This window comes from Homarus americanus, unplaced genomic scaffold (assembly GCF_018991925.1).
Source record: "Homarus americanus isolate GMGI-L3 unplaced genomic scaffold, GMGI_Hamer_2.0 scaffold52806, whole genome shotgun sequence".
NCBI lineage: Eukaryota > Metazoa > Arthropoda > Malacostraca > Decapoda > Nephropidae > Homarus > Homarus americanus.
The window spans coordinates 8,801,623-8,826,062 of NW_024720773.1; the positions used below are offsets into that span (position 1 = coordinate 8,801,623).

Sequence of the window (24,440 nt, forward strand, 5' to 3'; positions counted from 1 at the left end):
GAATTTTTTCTGAATAATTTATATTCAGAATACGGCCTTCGTTGCCTTGGTCGTAAATACCAGTAATTTATGGTGAAAGTGATAGCGTGACTGACGTATTTTTCTTGAGAGGTTATGTTTACAAGGTTGACCATGGTGAAAACTTGTTTCTTAGTCTAAAGTTTTGAACGTAGAATTATAACCGGAATTCTGTACAAACATGCCAGATTGGTCAATTTTCCCCACTCAAAATATATATTGTATGTATTGTTATGGTACGAGGGAGGGGGGTTGGGGGTGTGAGGGAGGTGTGTAGGGGAGGAATCCACTACAATACAAGAATATCACAAGCTAGGCCCATATTTGCAGATCCATCAAAGTAAATTACGCCGCGACGGGTCAGATGTCGATATTAATCACTGTTGGAATTAAAATCGTGATAGGCGTTGAAATATTGATGTATGGAATATTATAGGAAAGGTGGTGGACGAACAATCTATGTTAAAGTTCGTGGTTTAACCTGTAGCAGTAGGAATGTGTAAGTCTGCCTTTTTAAATGCCAAAACAACAGTTGCACTCGGAAAAACAATCAATGATGTGAAAACTCCTACCATGTCTGACGCTAAATGTAACATTTAAGATGACATTGATTAAGACAAATGCATATATGGTGGTATTAGGTGTGATAGTGTGCAACTGGATACGGAAGATGCGCTTCATGTTATAGGGATGGGTGGTATGATTACACGATTCTAGATTGGAAAAGTTGTGATGAATAAAATGTTGAAACGCGTTTTTTGATGTTCGAGACAGCGATGAATTTTGTGGCTTGTTTCCTGCTTCATGTCTGTTTTATTTGCTTAGTTTTGAACGTGCATTTGTATACATACAGTACGTTGAGTTGAGCGATTGGCGACAACTGCGAGCGGTTACTGTGTGGAAAGAGCGGAACACCCAGGTACCTCTTGCCTTCCTCCCTCCTACCAGCTAACCAGTCACTGTTTGTCAGTGGAGGATGCAGGCTTGTCTGTGTGTTCCTCATAGCCTCTTGTTTTACCCCATTAGTCAAAATTATGCATTCGCATATATATATATATATATATATATATATATATATATATATATATATATATATATATATATATATATATATATATATATAGTTTTAAGTGTTGAGTGAATGCCGTTTAGGCAGTAAATATGTAGAACTTAATGAATACTGTACTAATGAGTAGTTAAACACGTTGGAAAACAAAAGTGGCAACAGTAATATGAACATACCGCAAAAACTAAAGACTGCAGTGCTTTAAGAAAAAGTGAATTGAGCGCCATTAGCGGCAGTGTATGTTAGGGATTTAGGTGTTGTCTGGCGAACATGAAAGTGGTTTCTGCGTATGTGCACATTTAAGACCAATTGGCGATTTTTCCATCGAGTGCAGGCTGTCAGGGTGATACTCTGGCTGTGTCCACCTGTTGGGTGGTCGCGCATGCTGATAATGTCGTGTTGCTGTGTCTGGGTCTCTACGCCTTTAACTAGTATGAAGGAGAACATGTGTTACAAAGTCATCATCATACTACTGACAAGTTTTTCGGAATACTATTTTAATTTTTCGCTATGTCGTATGTTTCTTTACGACTTTTACCGTAAAGGGGAGGTGCATTCTCTCTAAAACTTTAATTAACTTGTAAGAAGGAAACTGGCTGTGTTCCTGTTTTCGTAATTTGTTAATCATCGTGTTACACATATGTTAATAGTGAATCTAATTACAATTATTAATTATATCATTATATCCTTTGGTTTGTAAAATTAGAATGACAAGTACAATATTAAGTGGTATAGCAGTAGGAAGATAAATAATAAATATTTTACAATTTATATTTTTGTTTAGAATATTTCTGTAATGGGGAATTTATATTGTTTGAGATGAGGTTTTTTTTTCAATGACAGATGGGAGACGTCCACTACAATGACGTACAAACCAATGGCGATTGGGCGTCAAGGTGCTTGCTAGTGGCACAATTAAAAAAAAAAAGTTGCTTCCTTTTTCTTAAAGCGTTCTACCTGTATGTATAGTATAATCAACCCTGGCGTTTTGTATACTTTAAATATAAACATTACTGATTATTTGTATATTAATACTACCATCGAATTATACGATTAAGTTGGGTTTTTGTTGGCGTTTGTCTAAACGATAGGTTTAAAATTTCGTTGTCACAACAAAATAATGCAGTTTATTTATGTTTAGATTCAATGAAACGTAGTTACAAGAATGTATGGAGTAAGCTTTCTTCGTGAATGAAAGTACAGTACAATAATAAGAATTGGCAACGCTGAAACGTGTGTGCCTCTTTTCATTCCCGGTCCAGGATGCATAATCCCGAACTGCCTTGAGGTAACTGTGTCGACCAATCATACACCAGTTTCACATGGATGACGCAATTCATGACAGCACTAACAGCTTACAGAGTTACCGGTGCGTCTTCAGAATTGCAGACTTTTAATTTTCAAAGTTTTCTTTCACATTCATTTTGTGCTAAGGTTGGTGTGGTTGCGGACATGTGTATATGTGGCACCGTTGAAACTAATCACATATATTATTATTGATTTTCTTCTATTGTTCATGCAAATACCCAGCTGTTCTCTTTTGGCGTTAGGAAGGGCATCTAGCTGTAAAACTTTGCCTCAACGTGCCTACTGACAACTGGGTCACCAGAACTGTGCCCATCCCCTGGTATCTGCTGCATTTTTATGGGCCGGTTCCAAGAATTTGTGGTGATGAGTTGGTGGGGGGGAGGGGGGCGCATCCCATTTTGGTTTTACCCAATAGCTGCCTTCAGATAACCATTGTTAATCCAGGCAAGCATGGGAAAAGGCAGTCAACAGTGATGGTGATGATAAAACAAATCTCTGAGAATTCACAGTCCTTATGGTTGATATATTCCCTCCTCAGATATGCAAGTTAGCAAGACTGAAATTATTCCAGCCAAAAGTTGAGCCCTTGGACCAATGATTTCATCCCTTAGACTTCTCTAGCTACTTCCATGTTCACTTATAAATTGAGATTTCAAGATTAATCTTCCCCTATGACTGAGTCCAGATTAAATGACTGCTACCCTCCCTCCTCCCAGGGCATAGCTATGTGATAAGTTGATGGTTCAATTGAGTTAGGTTTAACCTTATAAGTTCGTAGGTTATGGCTGACAGCATGACAGGTGACAATAATGAGGTACAGGTAAACACAGCTGATGTGATGTCTTGATTCATTGGCTTTGACCTTAATTGGTGACTATTTTTTACAAGACCCCCTTTTAAGATCTCTTTCAGTGGGAATAAGTCCAATTGTACTCTTGTCTAGGGCTTACCTGGGTTTTGACCTCAAACTTGGTGTGGAATTCCCGAGTTGCTTCATAAAAGGGGGTTCCCAATATCAATTTGTCATTTATATAATGATTAAGAAATATCAAACTACGTACTGTAACTAAATTTCTAACTGCACTTATTCCCAATTCATGACTCCTAGTTTCTGTAATGTGTTAAATTTGTTTAGTAAGTTTACATTAAATAAACCATGGATGTCATTATTCCCTTACTCATTTACTGTACTTAATATTTACTGAAAGCCCTGTTTCATTTACTATGCAAATGAGATTAATTTAAAAAAAAGTTTACATATACGAGTATATGCCCCTCCTTTGTTAGAAGAAATTAATTTGTTCTTTTCAGTGTATTTATTACAAGCCTAATACCATATAAAGGAAGAAATCCAGTTTAAAATGCAGTAAAAGAGGATAAAGCCGTCAAAGATTAATTTGGAATAATCCAGTGCTGTGTGTGGCATGGACTAATATACTTGCCAGAATGGCTGATGACATTGACCACAAGAGCAATAGCAGTGGTAGGATGGCTAGTGGAACATCTCAGTTGTGCTCACTACTGATCATGGTTGACTCGTCGGCTGACCAAAAGAAGGAAGAACAGCTGCAGGTGCTGATTTATTCTGTATTCAAGCACACCTCACATCACTTTGTTTTTTAGGGTCTTATACTAATATGAAATACAGGGTATGCCGGATTGTTATCTCACGCAGAATGTGAACAATGGGTCATCTGATTCTTGATGTATTTTTATTGAGTGGATTATCTTTTCCTTTCACTTTCTTTTACATTGTACACTTCACTTATCGCAAGTTATCGGCATGAATGTTTAGGAACGTTAAAAACACAATTTTAGTTTCTGCTTGTACTTTTATGACGTCTACACTGTATACTACATTACCGGGGCATGTTAAAATTTTATTTACTATATCTTTCACTGTACTCTACTTGTATTGATTTTTATCATAAAAAGGTATGGATAGTTCAGTAAAGCTGAAAAGAAATTTTACATCTTTAAATATTCAGAATTTAATTTCTCTCATCCCAATGGTGGATTTCTTCATATTTGTAATGTAAGATATTATTTGAAGCTTTTCTGAAAGGTCTTTTTTTTTTAGTTTTACTGAGAAATAAGTATTTGCTATCAGAGCCAAGCATATATAACAGTATGGACTGGGGTATATTAATTTTTTTCTCTTTGATATGTACAGTTACCCTGAAAGTCCTGTTGCCTCTTCTACTGTTACACAAACCCAGAGATTCAGACTCGTAAACCCGAAGCGGTAGACACTACTGTATTATTTTGTCCATAAATGCTTCGGATTCACAAGTCTGGGTTTGTGGTTCAGGAGGAGAGGCGACAGTGAAAAATTTAGTATCCTGCCATTGTGATATTTGAAAATGTGTACAAGTGCATAAAGGATTGTCATAACATCTGGTGTGTCTTAGAAATATTCAAAGTATATTTGTAAAGTACTTTTCATTTTATTAAGGCACTTAAATTATACAATCAATATGCGTATTGAGTTGTTTTAATTGGCTAAAAGACCTGATTTCATTTTGCCTAATACTTGTGCAATGTTTAAATAAAAGTATTACAGTACAGTACGGTAGTTTACTCTGTAAATTGTACGCAAGGAAGTACAGTACAGTAGCTGTGTGTGCTTATGAGAATTATGGACATCAGTATCTGAAAAAAATAAGATCCTGTGGTACAGTATTCACTGCCCATAATAAAAAATTATAAGTTACGTGGTCTCCCCTTTACTGTGATCACTAATTTTACAAGACCAAACCAAAAGTTTAGGTTATCTTGCTGTTTGAACAGAAGTTAAGTGTATTTACAATAAAAAATACCGTACAGTACAGTGTCAAAAGATGTGAACACATGTGTTTTGATAAGATGGATACACATGTGCTTTCACTTTTGCATCCATGTAGAAATTCTTTCATGGAATTACAGTATTTAAACTTTAGGGAGATTTATTTATACATTTCTTGCTTAGTAAGGTGCACTATACAAATGTGCTTATGTGTAAAAGATAAGTGATGAGTTTAATTTAAATTTCAGGGAAGTTTTTATGTTTCTGCATCTTTGATACATGATTCATTACTTGAGTTGTCAGATAAGTTTGTCTCCTTAGAACTCCAAATGTGTACTGTACATATTGCCTAAGATAATGGCTGTTACCTTGACAACACAATGTAAAGGAATATCGATGACCATCTTATTTCTATAACTTGTGTTCTTGCATGTGAGCATCTCAACATGGGAGATTCTTGTGATGTATGGAACATGTGATTGGATCTTTCAAAGCGCACTACTTTTTCACAGCTTTTATTAATTATTTTAGCTGCATTTTTTCATCAATAAAGATGGCATTGTGTTGCTCTGGAAAAATTTGCTGTCTGTGGGTATTTTGGGTGATGGTATATAGCATGTATTGAATGACCCCACTTATATCTACTGGTGATGCTTTGCTTGATTTGAACCACAACTATTATTGGCTATATCACTTTAATTTATTTTATTGTTGTATTAGGGGAGGGACCTTGCTTATTATAAAGAACATTCTATTTTAAAGGTCCTTCTCGGCTGAAAACATTATGCCTATTGCTTTTTATATTTTTAAGATTAGATTAGAACCGTGCTGATAGAAATCCTTATTAACAAAGATATTTTTTAAAAGTTGATGAACACAGTTGGTGTACTGTATCAAATTCTTGTTACATATCTGCCATTTTGTTTTGTTTTTTCTTAGATGTCACGCGAGGAAAAGGAAAAGCTCCTCAACCAAAAAATGGAAAACATCAGAAGGAAAAATGAAGAACTTCGTAAACGACACCAGGTAAACATACAACTGATTGATGTCTTTTCACTGTGGAATTACTGTAATATTGTATACAGGGAATACTGTACATAAAAGAAGTTCAGCATATCAATCAGTCCCCCATACTAGGAACATTTGGAGAACTGAAGGCAGGTGAGTTCAGTCTCAGTAACATTGACTCTTTGTGTACCAAAAAATTGTTCAGTAAGCATTGTGTTGTACAGTATCTGCACTAACAGACTACATATTGTGCTACACAACCCATTGTCTCTTTTATGTTCCAGGGTTTTGATTGTAAAAAGTCATTGTCATCACCATTTTGCAGCCATTTTCCCATGATGACAGCTCTCCGTGCTGCAGGCTCATGCAACCCCTCTCATCAGATTCTTATCTTAGAGGTCATTTCTTATACCTCTCTCCCTATCATTTTTGGCCTACCCCTAGCTCTCTTCCCTTCTAGATTCAAACTCGTGCATCTCCTGACCCAGTTGGTCTCCTTCAATCTTTCCACATGTCTAAACCACCTCAGTCTACCTCCATACAAAATGCCGCCATTACTCAGCCATCGTCATAGCTCTGAACAGTTTTTTGCCTTTTGGTGTCACATTACACATCCTTCTCACTCTCATCATTTGCATTTAAGCTTGCTCGGGCTCTTTAACTATCCGTGTTTCACTGCCGTGCATCACATTTCTCATGCCAGTTGCACACAGTAAATTGTTCCTTTCTTGTAAAGGGAAGGTCTTTTTATCATCAATAAAGGCAGCAGGTCCCCAATATTCTTCCAGCCACTTCTGACTTGCAAATGAGCAAGCTTCAGCACTGCTAATGTTGTTTCTAGTTATTTTTATGATCAAACCCAACAATGGTGAGTTGAAAGAAAGCAGTGAGCTCTACAAACAGTGCCACTCCAAAGAGAAGTGGAAGACATCACTTTGAGACAAAACTGGATGAATTACAGTGACTGGACTCAATGAAAATGTGCAGGATATCTGTTGATCCCTGTGGATTACCTAGTTTTTGTCAACAGTGTGCACAATCAGCAAACAACCTGATATTAAACACATGGCAAAACCAGTGACACCCTTTAGTAGCGATTGTTTAGGAGTTGTAATAATGTAGTGAAAAATATGGAAAGGCTGTTGGGTTATTGGATTGAGATGAAGAGGCAGTGCAACAAGTCTCTGAGTTGTCTGGTGATAATGGAGAAAGCGTAAATTCTGGAAGCATATGTTGAAAAGACTGCAGTACACTACTCAATGCTATAGAGGAAAATACAGTACAGTACTGTATACTAAAGCCATGTTTAATATTGCTAGGTTATGTTTTAGGGTGAAAAATTACAGTACTGTACTTGCATTGTACTGAACAGTATTTGGGCTGGAGCGCATATAAATTTATAACATCGGATTTTTGGGGAAAAAACTGGGTTGGAACTCCATCTTTTAACATGGGATTTATGGGAAAATGAATCCCGTTGAATGACAGTTTACTTAATGAGCACTTTTTGAGGATTTCATCTCACTTGTTAAGTGGATCTTACTGTACTGTACTCTTGACTCAGCATCTGTTTCTTAGAAAAAATATATCCTCGTCTTGAACTCCTACTCGTCATTCTTGATTTACAGACACAAGTAGTGTAGAACAGAATGGGTTGCACCACTGCATCAGGTATATCTCACTACACTTGATTAATAGCATTTACTGTAATGGCTTTGTTGGCTATCCTTGGTCAAACTACCTCACTGTTTACATGTACTATTGTTGTATACCTGCATTGTCTAGGTACATTGGAAACTGTGTACAATACCTCCATGATCAATGTACACTCACCAAAAACTTCCGGAACGTTATAAGCACTATGCAGTCTGAAAAATTAACCAAGAATCTGAAACCATTCCGAGATGACAAGCCCCATTCTCACATCCATCATGCCCAGGTGTTGGAGAAGTTTTTGTTGAGACTGTACATTGTCTATACACATGCTGAATTGTATTCCGGCATAGTCTACTTACAGGCCAAATCAATTAGAAACTTGAATGATAGTTTTACTGAAGAAATAATTGTATTTTTATCATCATCATCATCATCTTAAAGATTTCTTCCTAGACTTAAGGTATTCCAGTTTCATGTTTTCCTCCTCCTGTTACTATATCATTATTTTGTTCGTCCAGGAAATTGAAGCTGACAAGAAAAATGCAGATATTTTTAGTTCAACGGTGACAATGGATGAGGTAAAGCCATATGTGATGAAGATCCCGAGATCCCGTCCAGAGAGACCAGATAAACCTCGGGAGATGCTGGACCAACCACAGCCTCTTCGTCCTGCTGATATTATGCCTTCTAGGCAGAGATTGTCAGAGGTAAGGGCTTCACAATATTCTATGCCCAGATCAAATAGATATGAATACTGTATAATAAACCAGGCTTTTCCTTGGGATATCTTTGAAGTATGTTGTCTTTTTTAAATTTCCTTGTGGGAAAGTAAGTTATTGTAGCTTTTATTAGTAGTTATGATGCTGTTAGCAGCAAAAGATTGATGTTTAAATTTAGTTTCAATCAGAACATAATTGCTTTTGTAAATAATTTGATAAACTAAAAGATTTTCAAAATTGAAATACTGGACTGTATATAGTATAAGAGCACCGCGGTTAATGAACAAGTTAGGGACCCGAGAGCCAATTCCCCATACAAACAATGTATGAATAGGGGGGTTAGGACTCTGAACCACCTCACAATGCCCCAGTTTTACTAAAATTGCACCTACATATCATAATATGAAGGCTATAACTGTTTAAGGGTGGATAGATTCCATTTTCCTCTGTGTTTTATTGTGAAGTTCACCTGGACTGATATTGGTACAGTACAAGATTTGTGTTGGAGCTGATAATGGACAAGGGAGGATCAGTGTGTGGATGTTGTTGTATCACTAAGGCTTGCTCACCTCTATCTCATTAAGGACATTAAGGAAATGCCTCTTCTGCTCTCCCTTTTTGAAGGATGGTAGTTGTAATAGAGGAGATGTACTCATCAAACATTAGTGCCAGCTGTTAGTGTTGAGATAATAAGACTGGGCTAGATGCCATAGACTTCATAGGTAAACTGTGCAGGAGTCTCCTTGTCCATGGCTATGAAATAGGATTTTTCAGATCAACCTGTGATTTAAGTTCAGTATTTTGTATGATGTAATGTACTGTATATGAATTAATTTTTAAGGTCATAATTGTTCTCTGATAATTTTTTCTTTTTAAATTGTACACTTTATTTTTATTTATTTATTTTTTCCCAGAATGATGGTCCTCCACCAGATCCCTCATATCGTTTCTTGTCTGATCCAGATAGGGATGGAATAGAAGGAGGGAGAGAGAACAAAAGAGAGCAGTGGGGAAGAGGTGGAAGGGGACGAGGAAGGCGTGGTGGGAGAGGAGGAGGGGGAGGTGCATGGGAAGGATCAGGGGGAGGTGCATGGGAAGGTTCAGGGGAAGATGGAATAAGAGAAGGTACAAGTGATAGGGGTGATAGGGGAGGGAGGGGTAGTGGGAGAGGCAGTAGAGGAGGATACAGTGTTGGTGAAGGAGAAAATGATGTCAAAGCAGACAGTGGCCAGGCTGAGGCTGAGTTTTGGGGTCGTTCAGATAGAGGGTTCAATCGAGGAAGAGGGAGGGGGCGAAATAATGGAAATTTTTCTAATTCTGATGGGGAACGAAGATATGAACATGGAAGAGGAGGAAGAGGAAGGGGTAATGAAAGATCAAGATTAGAAAATGAAAATTTAGGTTCTGGAGATGGTGCTGATGGCACTCATAGTGGTGGTAGTGGAGGGCATGAAGGAAGAAGAGGGAAGTTTAGCTTTACATCACGAGACATCAGATATTATCCAGATGATGATGGAGATCAGAGGATTGAAAAGGGCAGCAGAGGAAGAGGGAGAGGAAATTATTCTCAACGACATTCTTTTGACGACTACGAGGACATGAACAGAATGCGTGAAAGGGGTCGAGGACGAGGACACTTTGAGCATCGGGGAAGAGGAAGGGGAAGAGTAAGTATTTACATGTAAAGCAAATAATGCTACACCCACACACAGGGGGGCATGTAGCCTAGGTTAATGACTTTTAGTGAATAAGTCGACTAATTTCTGATACAAAGTTGAAAATGACTACTGCTGTTATTTTGCCACTCAGGCTCGTGGGCAACACCATGAATATGAGAGATGGAAAGCAGAGAGAGAAGCCATAGATGAGGAGAGAATAATAAGAGGGCGTACTCATGAAGGTGCCTGGCGCAGAGAATGGGACAATGATAAACTTGACCAGGGGTAAGTATGAAGACAGGAACACAGATTAAAATAAAAAAAAAGTTGGTGTAACCAACTGCTATCCCCAAATGGAGGACCAGATGATATTTCAATCTTGCTTGTAACCTTGACCTGTAACATGTCATCCTGAATGTAAAGTTATGTGGACACTAATATATTTTATTAAAACAAATAAACATAATCAGAGTACAATACCTGAATTGTACTTTTAATTTGTGAAGGCACAAATATGATGCAGTACTTTACAGTATTGTACAGTACAGGGTACAGTAAAATACTGTACAACATTTCCTACATCACAGTAATGTGTAACAGCTTGAGATAGCATTAGACAATGAACAGTTGATGATAATGTTAAGACCTATAGCCAGTACAGTATTTAGTTTTTTATTTCTTATTATTAAAACAGCACTTTAATGTTACGGAAACTTTGTAAGATATGATAGTGATTTCTTCTTCATTATTGTTCGTATTATAATTCCTTTTTTTTTTGTCTTTTCCAGTGAAGTGGAAGACACAGAACCTGTTTATGATCCCAGATATCCTAGAAGCAAGTGTACGTTTATTTTGTTATATACCTTATGTTTAACTTTTGATTAACTTAACATCAAACTTTTCCATAAGCCATGAATCTTCTCTCTATTTCTAACATATACTGTACACATTTTCTATTCATCTATTAGAGTGAAACCTGGAGGACCTCGTTACATTACAGACTTTGTAGATTTGTAAACATTCCTACGCAACACTTTTCTTTTTGTTTGTATAAGCTTATCTTGTCATTTACCCTGTGTATGACTTACAGCATGTAAATCATACTTATCAACGTACAGTAAAAAAGAAACATAACTCGGCATCTGAGAAACTATGTTGATTTAAAACATATCACATTGAAAACAGAATTGAAGCCTGATCAGAAAATCTTGATTCCTATATGTTTAAGAGTAGACAGTGAACATTTATGTCTGGTTTGTTATAGGCAGCAGTGAAATATTATGAAGTTAAACAACTTTCCTTGCCATGTCAGCACTAGCTCATTAATTCTTGAATGTAGTGCTTGTGGGAAAGCTTTCCATAATTGCATGAAATATGCATTGCTTTACTAACATATTAAAATTTTCCTTATAGATGAGAAGCCAAAACAAAATTACAGATTACATTGTATAGTTTCCTGTAATTTGAAGACAATATTACTCCTGTACAGTGGGGTATGCTATAACGAATCTAATTGGTTCTAGAACCTTGTTCGTTATAGCATTCGTTCGTTATAGGATTAATCCGTTCCAGGCCCCCAAATACAACCACTTAACACTGAAAAATATAATATAAAATTTTAAAAATTGTAAAAAAGTGCATAAATATGCATCTAAACCCCTGAAATAAAGAATATCATTAATACTTGTAATAAAAAAACAATAAATTAGTAAAAAAAAAAAGTTCGTTGTAGGAGTTTCGTTCGTTATAGCATTCTCAATTTCATAGGTAAAACCGTTCGTTATAGGAATATTCGTAGTAGGATCCGTTTGTTATAGCATACCCCACTGTATTTGTATCATGCTGTTGAAAGACACCTTAGCTTTTATTTTTTAATGCATATCTACATTGTAGGAGCGCAGAGGTCGAGTGGATACAGTGCTCGCCTCCTGTTCCGGAGGTTGGTGATTTGATTCCTGGGTGTTTCCAGTTCACCCAGCTGTAAATGGGTACCTAAGTTTATAACTTGGAGAAGTGAAGGCGGTCGAGTGCAGTACCGGCCATGCTGCCTCTTTATGTACCGAAGGCTTGGTATACAGTGTGCTGTATCCACACTGTCCCTAATGGGCATTCATGCCTATTGGACTCACTTTCACTTTCACATTATAAATGTTCTTTCAACATACAGTTTTTCTTGATGTTTATAGAATGTTTTGATTCTCCTGCATTTTAATATCTTTGATGCTTTTCAGGTGAGGGACTAAAATTGGGAGATTTTGTAACAATTCCTAGTGGCGATGATGGTGATTCAAGTCCACCACAGTCTGGCCAACCAAGAGGGCACCAAGGAGATCGTAGACCTACAGGAGGTCGAGGTTCCAGATCAAATTACAAAGGCAGAAACCGTTACCCAAACCCTGAGATTAATGGTACAATACATACGTTCAGTACAGTATGCTCTGTATAAAATCATCTGGAAAGATACATTCTAGAATTTTATATATATATATATATATATATATATATATATATATATATATATATATATATATATATATATATATATATATATATATATATATATATATATATATATATATATATATATATATATATATATATATATATATATATATATATATATATATATATATATATATATATACTGTATATAATTTAATCAATTAGTCAGGAAAAATGATAAGAGAGACTAGGGAGACACTGATGCTCATGACCAGTGTATTAACATGCACTGATAATATAGAAAATTGGTTCTGGAATATATTACTTCCTCGTGATTTACATCAGACTAACATTTGTTTTTCTCTGTCACCCTTCCCTGTTTATCCTAATCTCTTTACTTTTGTTCATGTTCACTGTTGACACTCCCATGGTACAGTACAGTACAGTACACACTTCAGAACTCATCCACCAACATTAGTAAATATGTTCCTGAATTGTCTACCAGGGCAGTTTTGTCTGCAAACAGCACATGACTCCCCTCACATTTACTTCCTGTCCTCCTATGTATCAAATTTACTACCATCTCGGTACTCTTGCCTCCACATCTGTCACTATCATATCTTTGGCAATGCTACACATCCTTGACATGATCAACTGTAACTGTAAACTAGTTCTGAGTTTTTAATGGCAGAGTGAAACATTTATTTCATTTTATCTTAAAAAATTTTGAATGACAATCAACAACTTGTATTGTATCACATACATTTTCAGTACCCCTTACTGCCTTACACTCTTTTTCTTTTTGAATTTTGAAACATGAACTGTAGGCCAAGAGGAATGAGCATATCAGAAGACTTGAGTGAGTAGTATTTAGGGTGAACATGATGCAGAGAATAAGAAGCACAGAAATATGATAAAATGTTCAAAAAAAGGAATATAGTCAGAAAAAGGCTGTGTCTGTTGTGTCCAAGTTCATCATTTCTAATTCCTCACTGCCACACTACAGATAATGCTGAGAATTAGGGCCAGAAAATATATTTAAGAGTGTACATGTACAGTAATTTAATTTCCATTGAAAATTCTCTTTAACACAGAATGTCAAAGGAAAATACTATATAGTAATAGTAGATGTACTTATTTTTATTATTGATTGATGTTACAGATGACACAAGTGATACTTTTATTGCTTTGTGAATGGTATTAGTGAGGTAAGGGGAATGCCAGCAAGTAGAGTCCTGTCTGTGACAAGTATGTATTGAAGAATATTGTATATGATTGTCAGAATGATATTTCCAACATGGTAGACACTTTTATCTTTGTGATAGGCAATCTTTATGGGGGATGATGCATCTTGGACCATGATTGAGGTATTGCTTCTTTGAGTAGGGTGTCCCAGCCAAATTGTTTGTGAGCTTTTGTGGTGTGAATCATACATCTGAAAGAATTCCTCTAACAACTCTCTGGCTGCTGTAGATAACGATAAGAAAGCTGGGAGAGTAATCATTTATGGGGGGGAAATGCCTATAATGGGGCCAAGGGGCCATAGAAATAATGTCCTTGTAATCCTGCAGTCTATGCAGTCACAACACTGCAAAGCACTTATTGCCATGACAACATGGGTGCACTAGACTCCTCATTGCTTCTAACTTCAGTGAAAGCATTTTGTCCATGCATCTCTCTTGTGCTATTCTTGTGCAAGTTTTATTACTAATTTAACATACCCGGTATTAGAAGTAACAATGTACAGACTTACCCACTTGCATTTAAAATCCATAATTTGAGAGGTATTGGTGCCATCTATTGCTGAAACTCAACACAACCACTTTGAAACCATGAGAATGGAAGGTACACATTTTACTATAATTTTACAACACTGCAAATTGGAAACCATGATTGAGGAAGTTGCAAATGGGAAGGAGATGTGTACATGAGTACCATTCATATGCACTAATTGTTTTCTTGGTAATACTATACTGTACATACAAACATACTGTACTTTCTTGTTTTAACTTTTAACATACATAGGTTTGTACATAAAAAAATGTGAACAGATGTACTTTATATAATATTTGTGTAATATCCCATTAAAGGGTTTAGAGACAATGGACAGGCATAGAGTGGACAAAACTGAAAATAATGTACCATACTTACATTTTTGAAGGAATTGTGGTTTTAAAATACAGTATGGAACTTCTGTTTAAGATGGATTATTGTAAAATATAAATGTACTCGAGGAATCACCTCTTAAGTTTTTAAACACACACTATCTCCAAGGAAAATCAGAACATGTAGCTGCATCCCAGGTGTAATCTCTTATCAGGACTGAACTTTGAGTCATGGTGTTGCAGAATAATTTTCATAACACAGTACCTGTACAGTACATAGATTAATAACAACTTCAAATAAACTACTGTACCTTACAAGTACTTATGAAAAATAATTTTTATTTACTGTTTGTTGAGTTAGTTTAGAATTTATCAAATGCAGGTTATGTTTAGAATTTACTACATTATCATTTTGAATATCCAGCCCAGAGGCATGAAGAAGAGATTATGGCTGAGTTAGATCCTGATGCTGTGTTTCGGGAACGCAAGATAGAAGGCCATGGAGACTCTTTCACAATATCAGTTTCAACTGCCAATCATAGCACTGCTGGTAAGGATGAGGGAGAAACACATGGTAATGTTAAAGCTTTGGTTTCATCACTTCAGTAAAGGCTAGATATTAAAGTCAAGACAGCAATGATAATCTGAACTTATGGAGAAATTTTTTAAGAATAAAAATAAATAAGGAGAGTCAAAGGCACTTCTCATGGGAGTAAAGGACACAAGATATTGACAAGATATTTACATGTGTTCATAAGCAGGTAGAATAACTTGGAAAGATACTTATACTGTATTGAACATTCTCTAATAGAAGGAATAAAGCATGTTATATAAGAAAAGTTTTATTATATACAGTACTTTAAATGAGACCAAAAGAGAATGTTATACAGTAATTTTCTGTTTACTGTACAGTATTACTAAAATTTCAACTGAGAAATATACCAGGTATGTGTATATGTGTATGACTGAATGGGATGTGTACAGTATATATATGACCAGATATACAATACAGTACTGTATATGAGGATCATTTTGGAGGAGAATCTCCTACACCTGATCTGCATTGTAGTAGGAAGAACCCAAACAATTCTAGTACCTGTATGTAGATATGGGTTGCCATTGACAGTGAAATTATAATTGCCGGTAATGTTGAATTCTCAATTTTCAGGAAAATTTGTACGAGTTGGCTCAGGCCGCAGGGGAAAGCCTGGACCTCATGCAGGTGCAAAAGAACAAAGGGGTGAGGATATTGAAAGCTATGGGGGAGAAAGGCAGCACCAGAGAATTCGAGGTTTTGGAAACAGAAATTCAAGAGGACGGGGACGGGGTCAGGGATACAATAACTTCACTAATAAAGAGGTATGATTTGTTCTTATACAATATATATTTATTGGGTAAAGTTTTTCATCTTGAGTTTGTTTGCATGGTAACTACTGTACTGTTATTAGCCATGCTTGTACTATATATCATATCAGTACAGGTACAGTAATGTAAATAATGGCTTATCATCAGCATTAACGTTTTACTGTATGGCCATTTCCCTCGCTTGCGTGGGTTAGCCATGATTACCTAATGGCAGCTCTCCATGCTGTAAGGTCTCTTGTAGCCTCTCATCTGGTTCTTAATTCTGTTGTAATTTCTTACAACCTCTCTCCATATCAATCTTGGCCTGCCCTTGGCTCTCCTCCCCTCCACATATATAATCCTGCACCTCTTCACCCAGTTGGTGTCCTCCATTCTCTCCACATGCCCAGACCTAAGCCTACCTCTCCACAAAACTTTACCAATGCTCTCTAGACCCAGCTGCCCTCTTAGTGCTGAACAGAGTTTTGTATCTCTCAGTTTCGCATTGCATATCCACCTCACCTTTCTCAATTCAACTTGCTCAAGCTTATGTATGTATGTCAACCTCTTTAATATTCCAGTATCTGTGATGTCCTGTGTTTTTTCAGACCTTCCTCAGCTGCCCCTGAGGAAAATCTTTTCTTTCACCACCACTTTTAGGTCTAGATTTACAATAAGGAAATCTATTTATAATTTTGAGGAATCCCAGCATCTAATGTCTGTACTCCAGGGTGTAGGCCAGTGGCCTGGCATGTACATTATAATTAAACTGGCTATTTTAGCTTCTCCGTAAAGTTAGATCTTAGGATCAGTCTTTTATATTACATAAAATTTAATTATCATTGTCTCTGAAAATGTGTAAGACAAACTACATGCAAGAGTTTATTTATGATGCTTATATAAACATTACAAATTGGGAAAATTTAGGCTTCTTTAAAGTTGATTGTGTTTTAAGAGCTTTTGTGCAACATTTGCACAAAACATAAAGTTTACTTAACATATTTCATGTGAACTTGTGATTAGATACTAGTACCTAAATAATTGATAATTGTCAGAACTCTGTACCCAACTGGTCAAAGTCAACTGTGGTAGATGGTCAAGTTGGTGTCCCCTCCGACTCCTCTATGGACTCCAAGATTCACCAGAGAGGCATTGTTGCCACAACCCCACCTGCTTCCTGCCCAACACAACATCATCAGCTTGAGGTACTGTATTATATATTCATTCATTTGTTTGTTTCATATGTTTTTTTATTAATTGGCCTTGTAAGCAAAGGGTCCCAAGTTTACACATTTAGAAACAAAATGAGTACATCATCAGGTGTGCATTGATTGTGGAATAACCCTTTGGTGGAAAAATATCCTGACAAGGTAATGGAAGATCATGAGCTGCTAAATGTGCAGCTACCCTGCATCAGCAGGAAAAAGCTAGTACGCACGAGACAAAAAATAAAACAAAATTTGTTTGTACCGGTAATCTAAGTCAGATTTAAGCTTACATTGATTGTCAAATAAAACAGTATTTCCTGCCATCTCTTTTTATGGTTGATTTATAAATATTATATACAGTATAGAGATATATATATATATATATATATGTGTATATACCCTGTATATATATTTGTGTATGTGCGTGCGTGCCCCGAGTTTGTGATGTACCCCTTGTGAGGCGTAAAACCACCTGCACCACACAGGGAGGTGTAAAAGTGAGCGGGTCACCAGTGGTACAGTACTTGTGTTTCACAAGGAACCCGTTCACCCTAATTCATCTCAGTGTGGTGTTTGTGTTATGAGTATCCTTCTTTTTCTTTTTTTTAACTGTCTCCCATAAATTTGACACTAGTAGCTGGAGCAATGTAAATTTACTAACAATGCATGTTCAAGTCTAGTCCCACCCTGATTGCCTCCTACTCACCATGCTAATATTTATTGATTGGTGATTTTGGACCAAGAGGAGGTACAAGGTGGTTACTCATTGGTGCCTTTGACTGCTGAATACAAAACTGATCTTTAGTTGGTACTGTTGTTTTTCTTAGATGCTCTACTCTTACTTGGTGCTTGTCCCTCTGATTTTGCCTGTGATCCATCCAGACTGGCTGTGATGATAAAATCAATTTTGTTTGTGAAAAATGTTGGCACAGTATAACCAATACAAAGTCATACTATTCTTCAGGGTTTTGCTGAATGTGCATGAACTGAACAAAGGCCCCTATGTGTTGGCTGAAGAAAAAATCAAGCAAGCATTATATTACTGGGTTGCTGCAGGGCTAGAATAGGAAGAAATGGTTGTATAGCTCAGAATATTTCCAACTTCCATTTCCTTCAAGTTTGTTCAGTCTGCTTATTTTTACCCAAGTCATGGCTATTTAAAGTACATCAGGTAGAAAATTGCTAATGCCAGAGTGGTTAAAGGTTCCTTAAGAGAGAATATTCCACATAATAGAATTTTAGATAAAAGAGGTTATACTATGCTGTGATTTCCTTTGTAATTGTAGTTTAATCATCCTTTCCTAAAAGATAGTTGCCACAACTTTTTTCTCGTATCCCAGGGATCATACCTTCTTTCATCTTTGTGAGGAGTGAGAAAAAATTAGTTTTAAGGAATAAAGGATTGTAGCTTCCACATTCCAGCATCTACTCAAGGTTCTCTATATCCCCCTCCCCATCCATCCCTCCATCAGTCATTTAATGTCCTAAAGTTGACTGATGGGGAGGAGATGAGCCTGATGTTTGTTACTTATGGTTACAGCTCATAATATTCACGCTCTTCCTCCTCTATTTGTGTCTTATAATATTGGATGTTACGTAAGTCTTATTGGATGCGAATAAGTACTTTCCTTGACTGAATGTTGGGATGGAGAAGAAAGGAAGTATACAAGTGTTTCATTTTACAAAATTGATACATCATTTCTGTAAGAATAAGAAGGGATACAGTATACAAACTCAGAGTTAGGGTAGCTCTGTGACAAGTTCTACATTGTAACAGGTTATGGGTGACACAGTTGAATCAAGGCTAGAACGTGGGTCCTAGAGTAGTGAGCGCCGCTCTACTGAAGAAGGTATGCTGCTCCTGGGATGGGCTCTTGCTGGGATATGTATCGTCTTGTGGAAGGTATTCTTGGCAGTCTAATGAACTTTGCTTTTTACTTTGGAATTAGGTCAACTTTTGTTCTTCTTTTTTTTCTTTTTAGATTTATTGTTTCACTCTTCAGTTGGTTGATGTTTATTAATAGATAATTTAAACAGGAAAAACAACTATGATTGCACCAGTGCCAATCAGCAAGGTAATGAAGAATCACTGTATCAAGGAAGATCTTTTTAATTGAAATTCTAATTATATGAGATCAGTGATTCTGTAGTTAAAACATTAAGTAATTAATTATTGTAAGTATGCAATAAAGTTAGCTTTAGGTAGTATACCTATTTTCAGTTGCCCATTTTCCTATAATTTCTTTGGCAAAATATATTGACACACTGTAAATCACCCCTACTCTGTAGCTTATTTGTTTGTGATACCAAATGTATATAATTTATGTATACCTATGCATAACTACTGCATAATACATGTATACTGTACACTGAAAATACCAAAATTACTCTGTAAAGTAATTTAAAGTATAAATAACCTCAGGCAACTACATATAGGTAGCCAATCTACAGGTCTGAACATCAGGCCCCAGGGACCTGATTTGTGACTGGAATCTGAAAAAAAAATTTAAATTGAAAATAAGATTATCCTTATCTTTATATTGGGCTTTCGAAGGGTAATTACTAAGTCTGAGTAGTAATAAGATAATCTGAAATAGAAGAATGCTTGATAGGTTTGTTGCTGAGCATATTACATGCCACTTTTAATCATTCATTAATTGATGTTGGTTATAAAGCATTATTCTGGGAACAACAACAGAGATCTCAATCACTTCTCTTGCAGTACAGACATTCTGCTACTACTGCTCTGACCTTTATGTTCATTGTTGAATGCATTAGTGTCTTTCAGAGAGTTACAAGCCAATTGCCTGAAAATAGGGTATTCAGTGGGAGCAATCTACTGTAGGTCATTTCCACATTGATTTGGCTTAACACCTACCATTTTATCTCATTTTGTGACAGGTTTAGTTGATAGGATTACCATTTCTTGGGCAAAATTGATAAGTTACAAGGGGTCATCATCTTTATTACCAGAAAAAGAGAATGAATCTGTCTTGAGACCTTATGTGATGGTAGAAAGCAACTTGAGAACATCCTCTCCATCTCTGTTTCGTCTGCATCGGGCTTCTTCCTTGTGTGTGCCACTCTTTCAGAATCTTGCAAGCCACACAATCTCCTTCATTGCTGTTATGATGACAGCACGTTCGTGGCTTGTTGTGAACCAGTATCCAAGTGTTCCTGGTTTTTTACTAATGCCAGAGATGCCACCTTTCATCTTTGAGTCCAGGTTGATGGATTGTTCAAGGACCATATCAAATCATACCTGATCAAATGGCTGACTAGACCAACTGAGTGTGTGACTCCCATTTACAAACTCATGCTAAACAGAAGGGTTTCTAGCAGTTATACATGTTGGCGAGTAGACAGGTAGCCATCGTGAATTGTATGGTTAGTTCATTGTGAAGAAATGAGGTGTCTGGCAGCAGTTGCCAATAAAAGGAGATGCTAGTTACATGTCCTCTCAGCTCAGATGAACTGACAAAGCAACTGAACCATAGCAATGTAGTCATCCCAGAAGGTAATCAAGTGAGATTTGCTATGGGCCTCATTCTTGAATGTTGTGAACTGTACTTAAAGTTCTGCCATCATTCTTGTCAGTTCTTCTAAGTTCTCCTGGACATTTGTGCCTACCTCCACAGCCTCCCTGTATCTTTATTCATGCTACAATAATCATTGTATGATTGCCACTTGACAAAGGCTAGCCACTGGAGGTAGATAAAGGCTTTCATGATCAGTTTGTACACCCGCACTCCTCAGCTATAATATGACGTGTTTCTCAGAATGGAGACCAAGTTATGGCCATACACTCCAGATTCAATGAGTAGGTCCTTTATGCTGACCTCATACTGTATCTGGTTCAATGTTATGTCAGTTAATGTACTGTCTTAGTGCATTGAACAACAAATCTTTGGGAAAAAACTCATTAAAATTGGCTTAATAGTGGCAAAGTTATTAGAAATTATCTTTTAAAAAGAGTCACACAACCATAACCATATTTGAACACAAAATGGCTAACATAATAAATGTGATACTACAGTTTGATTGTACAAATTATGTGGGGACTGTTTTGGAAGATCTATTCTACTACTGTATTCTTTCAAGTCAAACCATAGATGTAGTGGGTGTGGAACCAATTCCAATTTTAGAGGTCGTACAGAAATTGACACCTGGACTTCTACTACAGTGAATTTTAAACCTAATTTCATAGGGAGGATAATTTTAATACTTTATTGACATTAAATGCATGTAAAACAAACATCATGTAGATTTGGTAATATGTAACCCTAAATTTATATAATTATTATTATTATTATCCACTTAGGAATTTAATGAACCAGGAGGACAGGCAGCCAATTTTACCTCACCAGACTTACCTGCTGATGACTTATCATGGACTGATGCCACAAGTGGCAATGAAAGTCTTGATACATCAGCACTTAGTCAGGAGGGAGCAGACTTGGTTGACACTAGTCAGGTAAGTTTACCTATTCTAAGTTATTCCAATATCCCTGTCAAACTCCTACCACTGAACAGAAGACTACTGTATATGCAACATTAAACTATTTTTGAGGAGGGATCAGTAGAGGATTTGGTAAATAAAATATAGTTTGGTAACACAAGATTTTATTAAACACTAAATATCATACATAATAGTATACAGTACATAAAAAAATACAGTAATGCATAGATATTGTACAAAAAGTAGTTACATAGTTCATAAACAGCTCCTTCCTTGGTTGGCTGGGTGGTCAGCTGTTTATAAATGTATTCAAGGCATCAGGAATTTAATACAACATAATAACTCATCTGGGGTTGAGTGTGGGATTTTTTATTTACTTTTTATGTATTTATTTAGTTTTTTTTGGGGGGGGGACTGATTAGTTTACAATAATATTGTATTACCTCGGCACCAAATGAACCTAAATGATATGGGAATAATGATGATATTGCATTCTGTCATTTTAAAGGGCCACAAATCCAGAGGGAGGAATTCTGGTCAGTCCAGCCAACATCCTGTCCTTCTTACCTTCTCACCCACACTGAATTAATTTTCCATTCTTCTTTTTTTTTAGTTTTGTATTATATTTTCTTGATTTCTAAGTCACATTAGTCCAGGTATTCCAGTATTATATTTGAATATTTAAGGAGTAGTTTGGTATACAGGTACAGTGTAGTGAATTCGTTTGGAATAGAGAGGTACCACTTTTTTTTATTGTTAGTGAATGAACACGGGGATAAATTTTAAAAAATTTTATTTTCCACTTTGTCATTCCCAATATATTAACATTGTAATTTTTTCTCCAGGATGATGAAGATCTCACAGTACAAGAGATTATGCAGAGTGACCAGTTTGTCAGTACTGATCATAATGCATCAATTGATGAGGTTAATAAAGATGTTGAGACAGAAACTTACAAAGCAAGTAATGAGGATTGTGAGATAGAGAAGAACACAGGAGAAGAGCATTGTATTGATCAGTCACCTAATGCTGATATCTCAGAATTTGGTGATGAAGATAAAAAAGAGATGGAAATATTGTCTGAGTCTGGAAACATGCGAGTCATACACAGTGACCAAACGGAAGTCCCTGAAAACATGCGAGTCATACACAGTGACCAAACGGAAGTCCCTGAAAACATGCGAGTCATACACAGTGACCAAACGGAAGTCCCTGAAAACATGCGAGTCATACACAGTGACCAAACGGAAGTCCCTGAAAACATGCGAGTCATACACAGTGACCAAACTGAAAACATGCGAGTCATACACAGTGACCAAACAGACCCTGAAAACATGCGAGTCATACACAGTGACCAAACGGAAGTCCCTGAAAACATGCGAGTCATACACAGTGACCAAACGGAAGTCCCTGAAAACATGCGAGTCATACACAGTGACCAAACGGAAGTCCCTGAAAACATGCGAGTCATACACAGTGACCAAACGGAAGACCCTGAAAACATGCGAGTCATACACAATGACCTAACGGAAGACCCTGAAAACATGCGAGTCATACACAGTGACCAAATGGAAGACCCTGAAACTGTGCGAGTCATACACAGTGACCAAACGGAAGTTCCTGAAAACATGCGAATCATACACAGAGACCTAACGGAAGACCCTGAAAACATGACAATCATACACAGTGACCAAACGGAAGTTCTTGCTGTTGAGTTTAAGGTATCAACAGATGAGACTTTCTTAAGTGAAGATAAAGTTGAAACAGACTCTACCACCTCTGTGATTAAACAGGAAGATGAAGAGAAAACCAACTTACTAGAGGAACTGGGTGGAGAGAATGATGTCAGTAAAGAAGAAATTATTACAGATGTAACTGATGAGAAAAATTCAGATACTGTCGCATTGAAGGAAACTCATACAGAGATGATTGATAAAGACGTGTCAGAGGGCTGCCAAGAAGAGGAGAGCTCGCAAAAGGAAGATATGGTCAGTGATAAAGACGCTACAAGAGAAGATGATGATAATGAGAGGAAGAAACCAGAGAGTCGCCTAACTCCTGCTTCTTCTCCAACTACTACAGAGCAACTTGTTCCTAACATAGAATGGAAATAGCATACTGTAGTTGTATAATAATAGCATCAACTTATACTTGTTACAGTATTTGGATAACTGTTATTTTCTCTAAAAGGTATATAATAAATGTACTTTAAAACTTTTTAATACTGTATGTAATAGTTTAGTAGCTCAAGATACTATTAATTTGTGTGACCTAGTGCCTGGACCAGGTAACACACACATTTACCCTCCAGGTAAACCCTCAACATTAGTGGCTGGGACTAGTTCATTGATTAATTATATCTTACTATTGCAAACCTGTCTCTATAAAAGGGACACTTGAAGAAAAATACATCACTTAAGGTTGAAAGCCAAATAGTAGATATCACACAAGCATAGCACACTGGCCTGCCTTTCAGGCATACTGTAGTTATAAGCTATTATTATTCCAGGCTTCATACTTCAGATCCAGCCAACTCCATTATTACCCATTGGGAGGCTAACCGACTTACTTTTACTTTTACTTTTATCCTCTTCGCCACTGATCGGCTTGTTAGCCGCTTGGGCGATCGGTCACGTCTCTTTTCCTTTATATTCTTCACCAAAA

At 36.6% G+C, this 24,440-nt stretch overlaps 1 protein-coding gene across 6 annotated transcripts in view; it reads left to right on the plus strand.

The window, feature by feature from the left end:
• LOC121861023 overlaps nt 1-24,434 on the plus strand; it is a 30,567-nt gene extending 6,133 nt beyond the window's left edge. For 2 of the 6 annotated variants that reach the window (XM_042358485.1, XM_042358484.1), the window contains exons 3-14: nt 6,117-6,203; nt 8,360-8,548; nt 9,475-10,227; nt 10,370-10,503; nt 11,007-11,059; nt 12,450-12,626; nt 15,190-15,315; nt 15,934-16,124; nt 17,165-17,314; nt 21,639-21,791; nt 22,622-23,038; nt 23,111-24,434. In XM_042358485.1, coding sequence (XP_042214419.1) covers nt 6,117-6,203; nt 8,360-8,548; nt 9,475-10,227; nt 10,370-10,503; nt 11,007-11,059; nt 12,450-12,626; nt 15,190-15,315; nt 15,934-16,124; nt 17,165-17,314; nt 21,639-21,791; nt 22,622-23,038; nt 23,111-23,890 — 3,210 coding nt within the window. In that variant the 3' untranslated portion in view covers nt 23,891-24,434. Of the gene's footprint in view, nt 1-3,703; nt 3,965-6,116; nt 6,204-8,359; nt 8,549-9,474; nt 10,228-10,369; nt 10,504-11,006; nt 11,060-12,449; nt 12,627-15,189; nt 15,316-15,933; nt 16,125-17,164; nt 17,315-21,638; nt 21,792-22,621; nt 23,039-23,110 lie in introns of all 6 variants that reach the window. The other 4 variants (XM_042358483.1, XM_042358481.1, XM_042358480.1 and 1 more) reach the window with 4 other exon arrangements.
• Nucleotides 24,435-24,440: the final 6 nt, after the last annotated feature.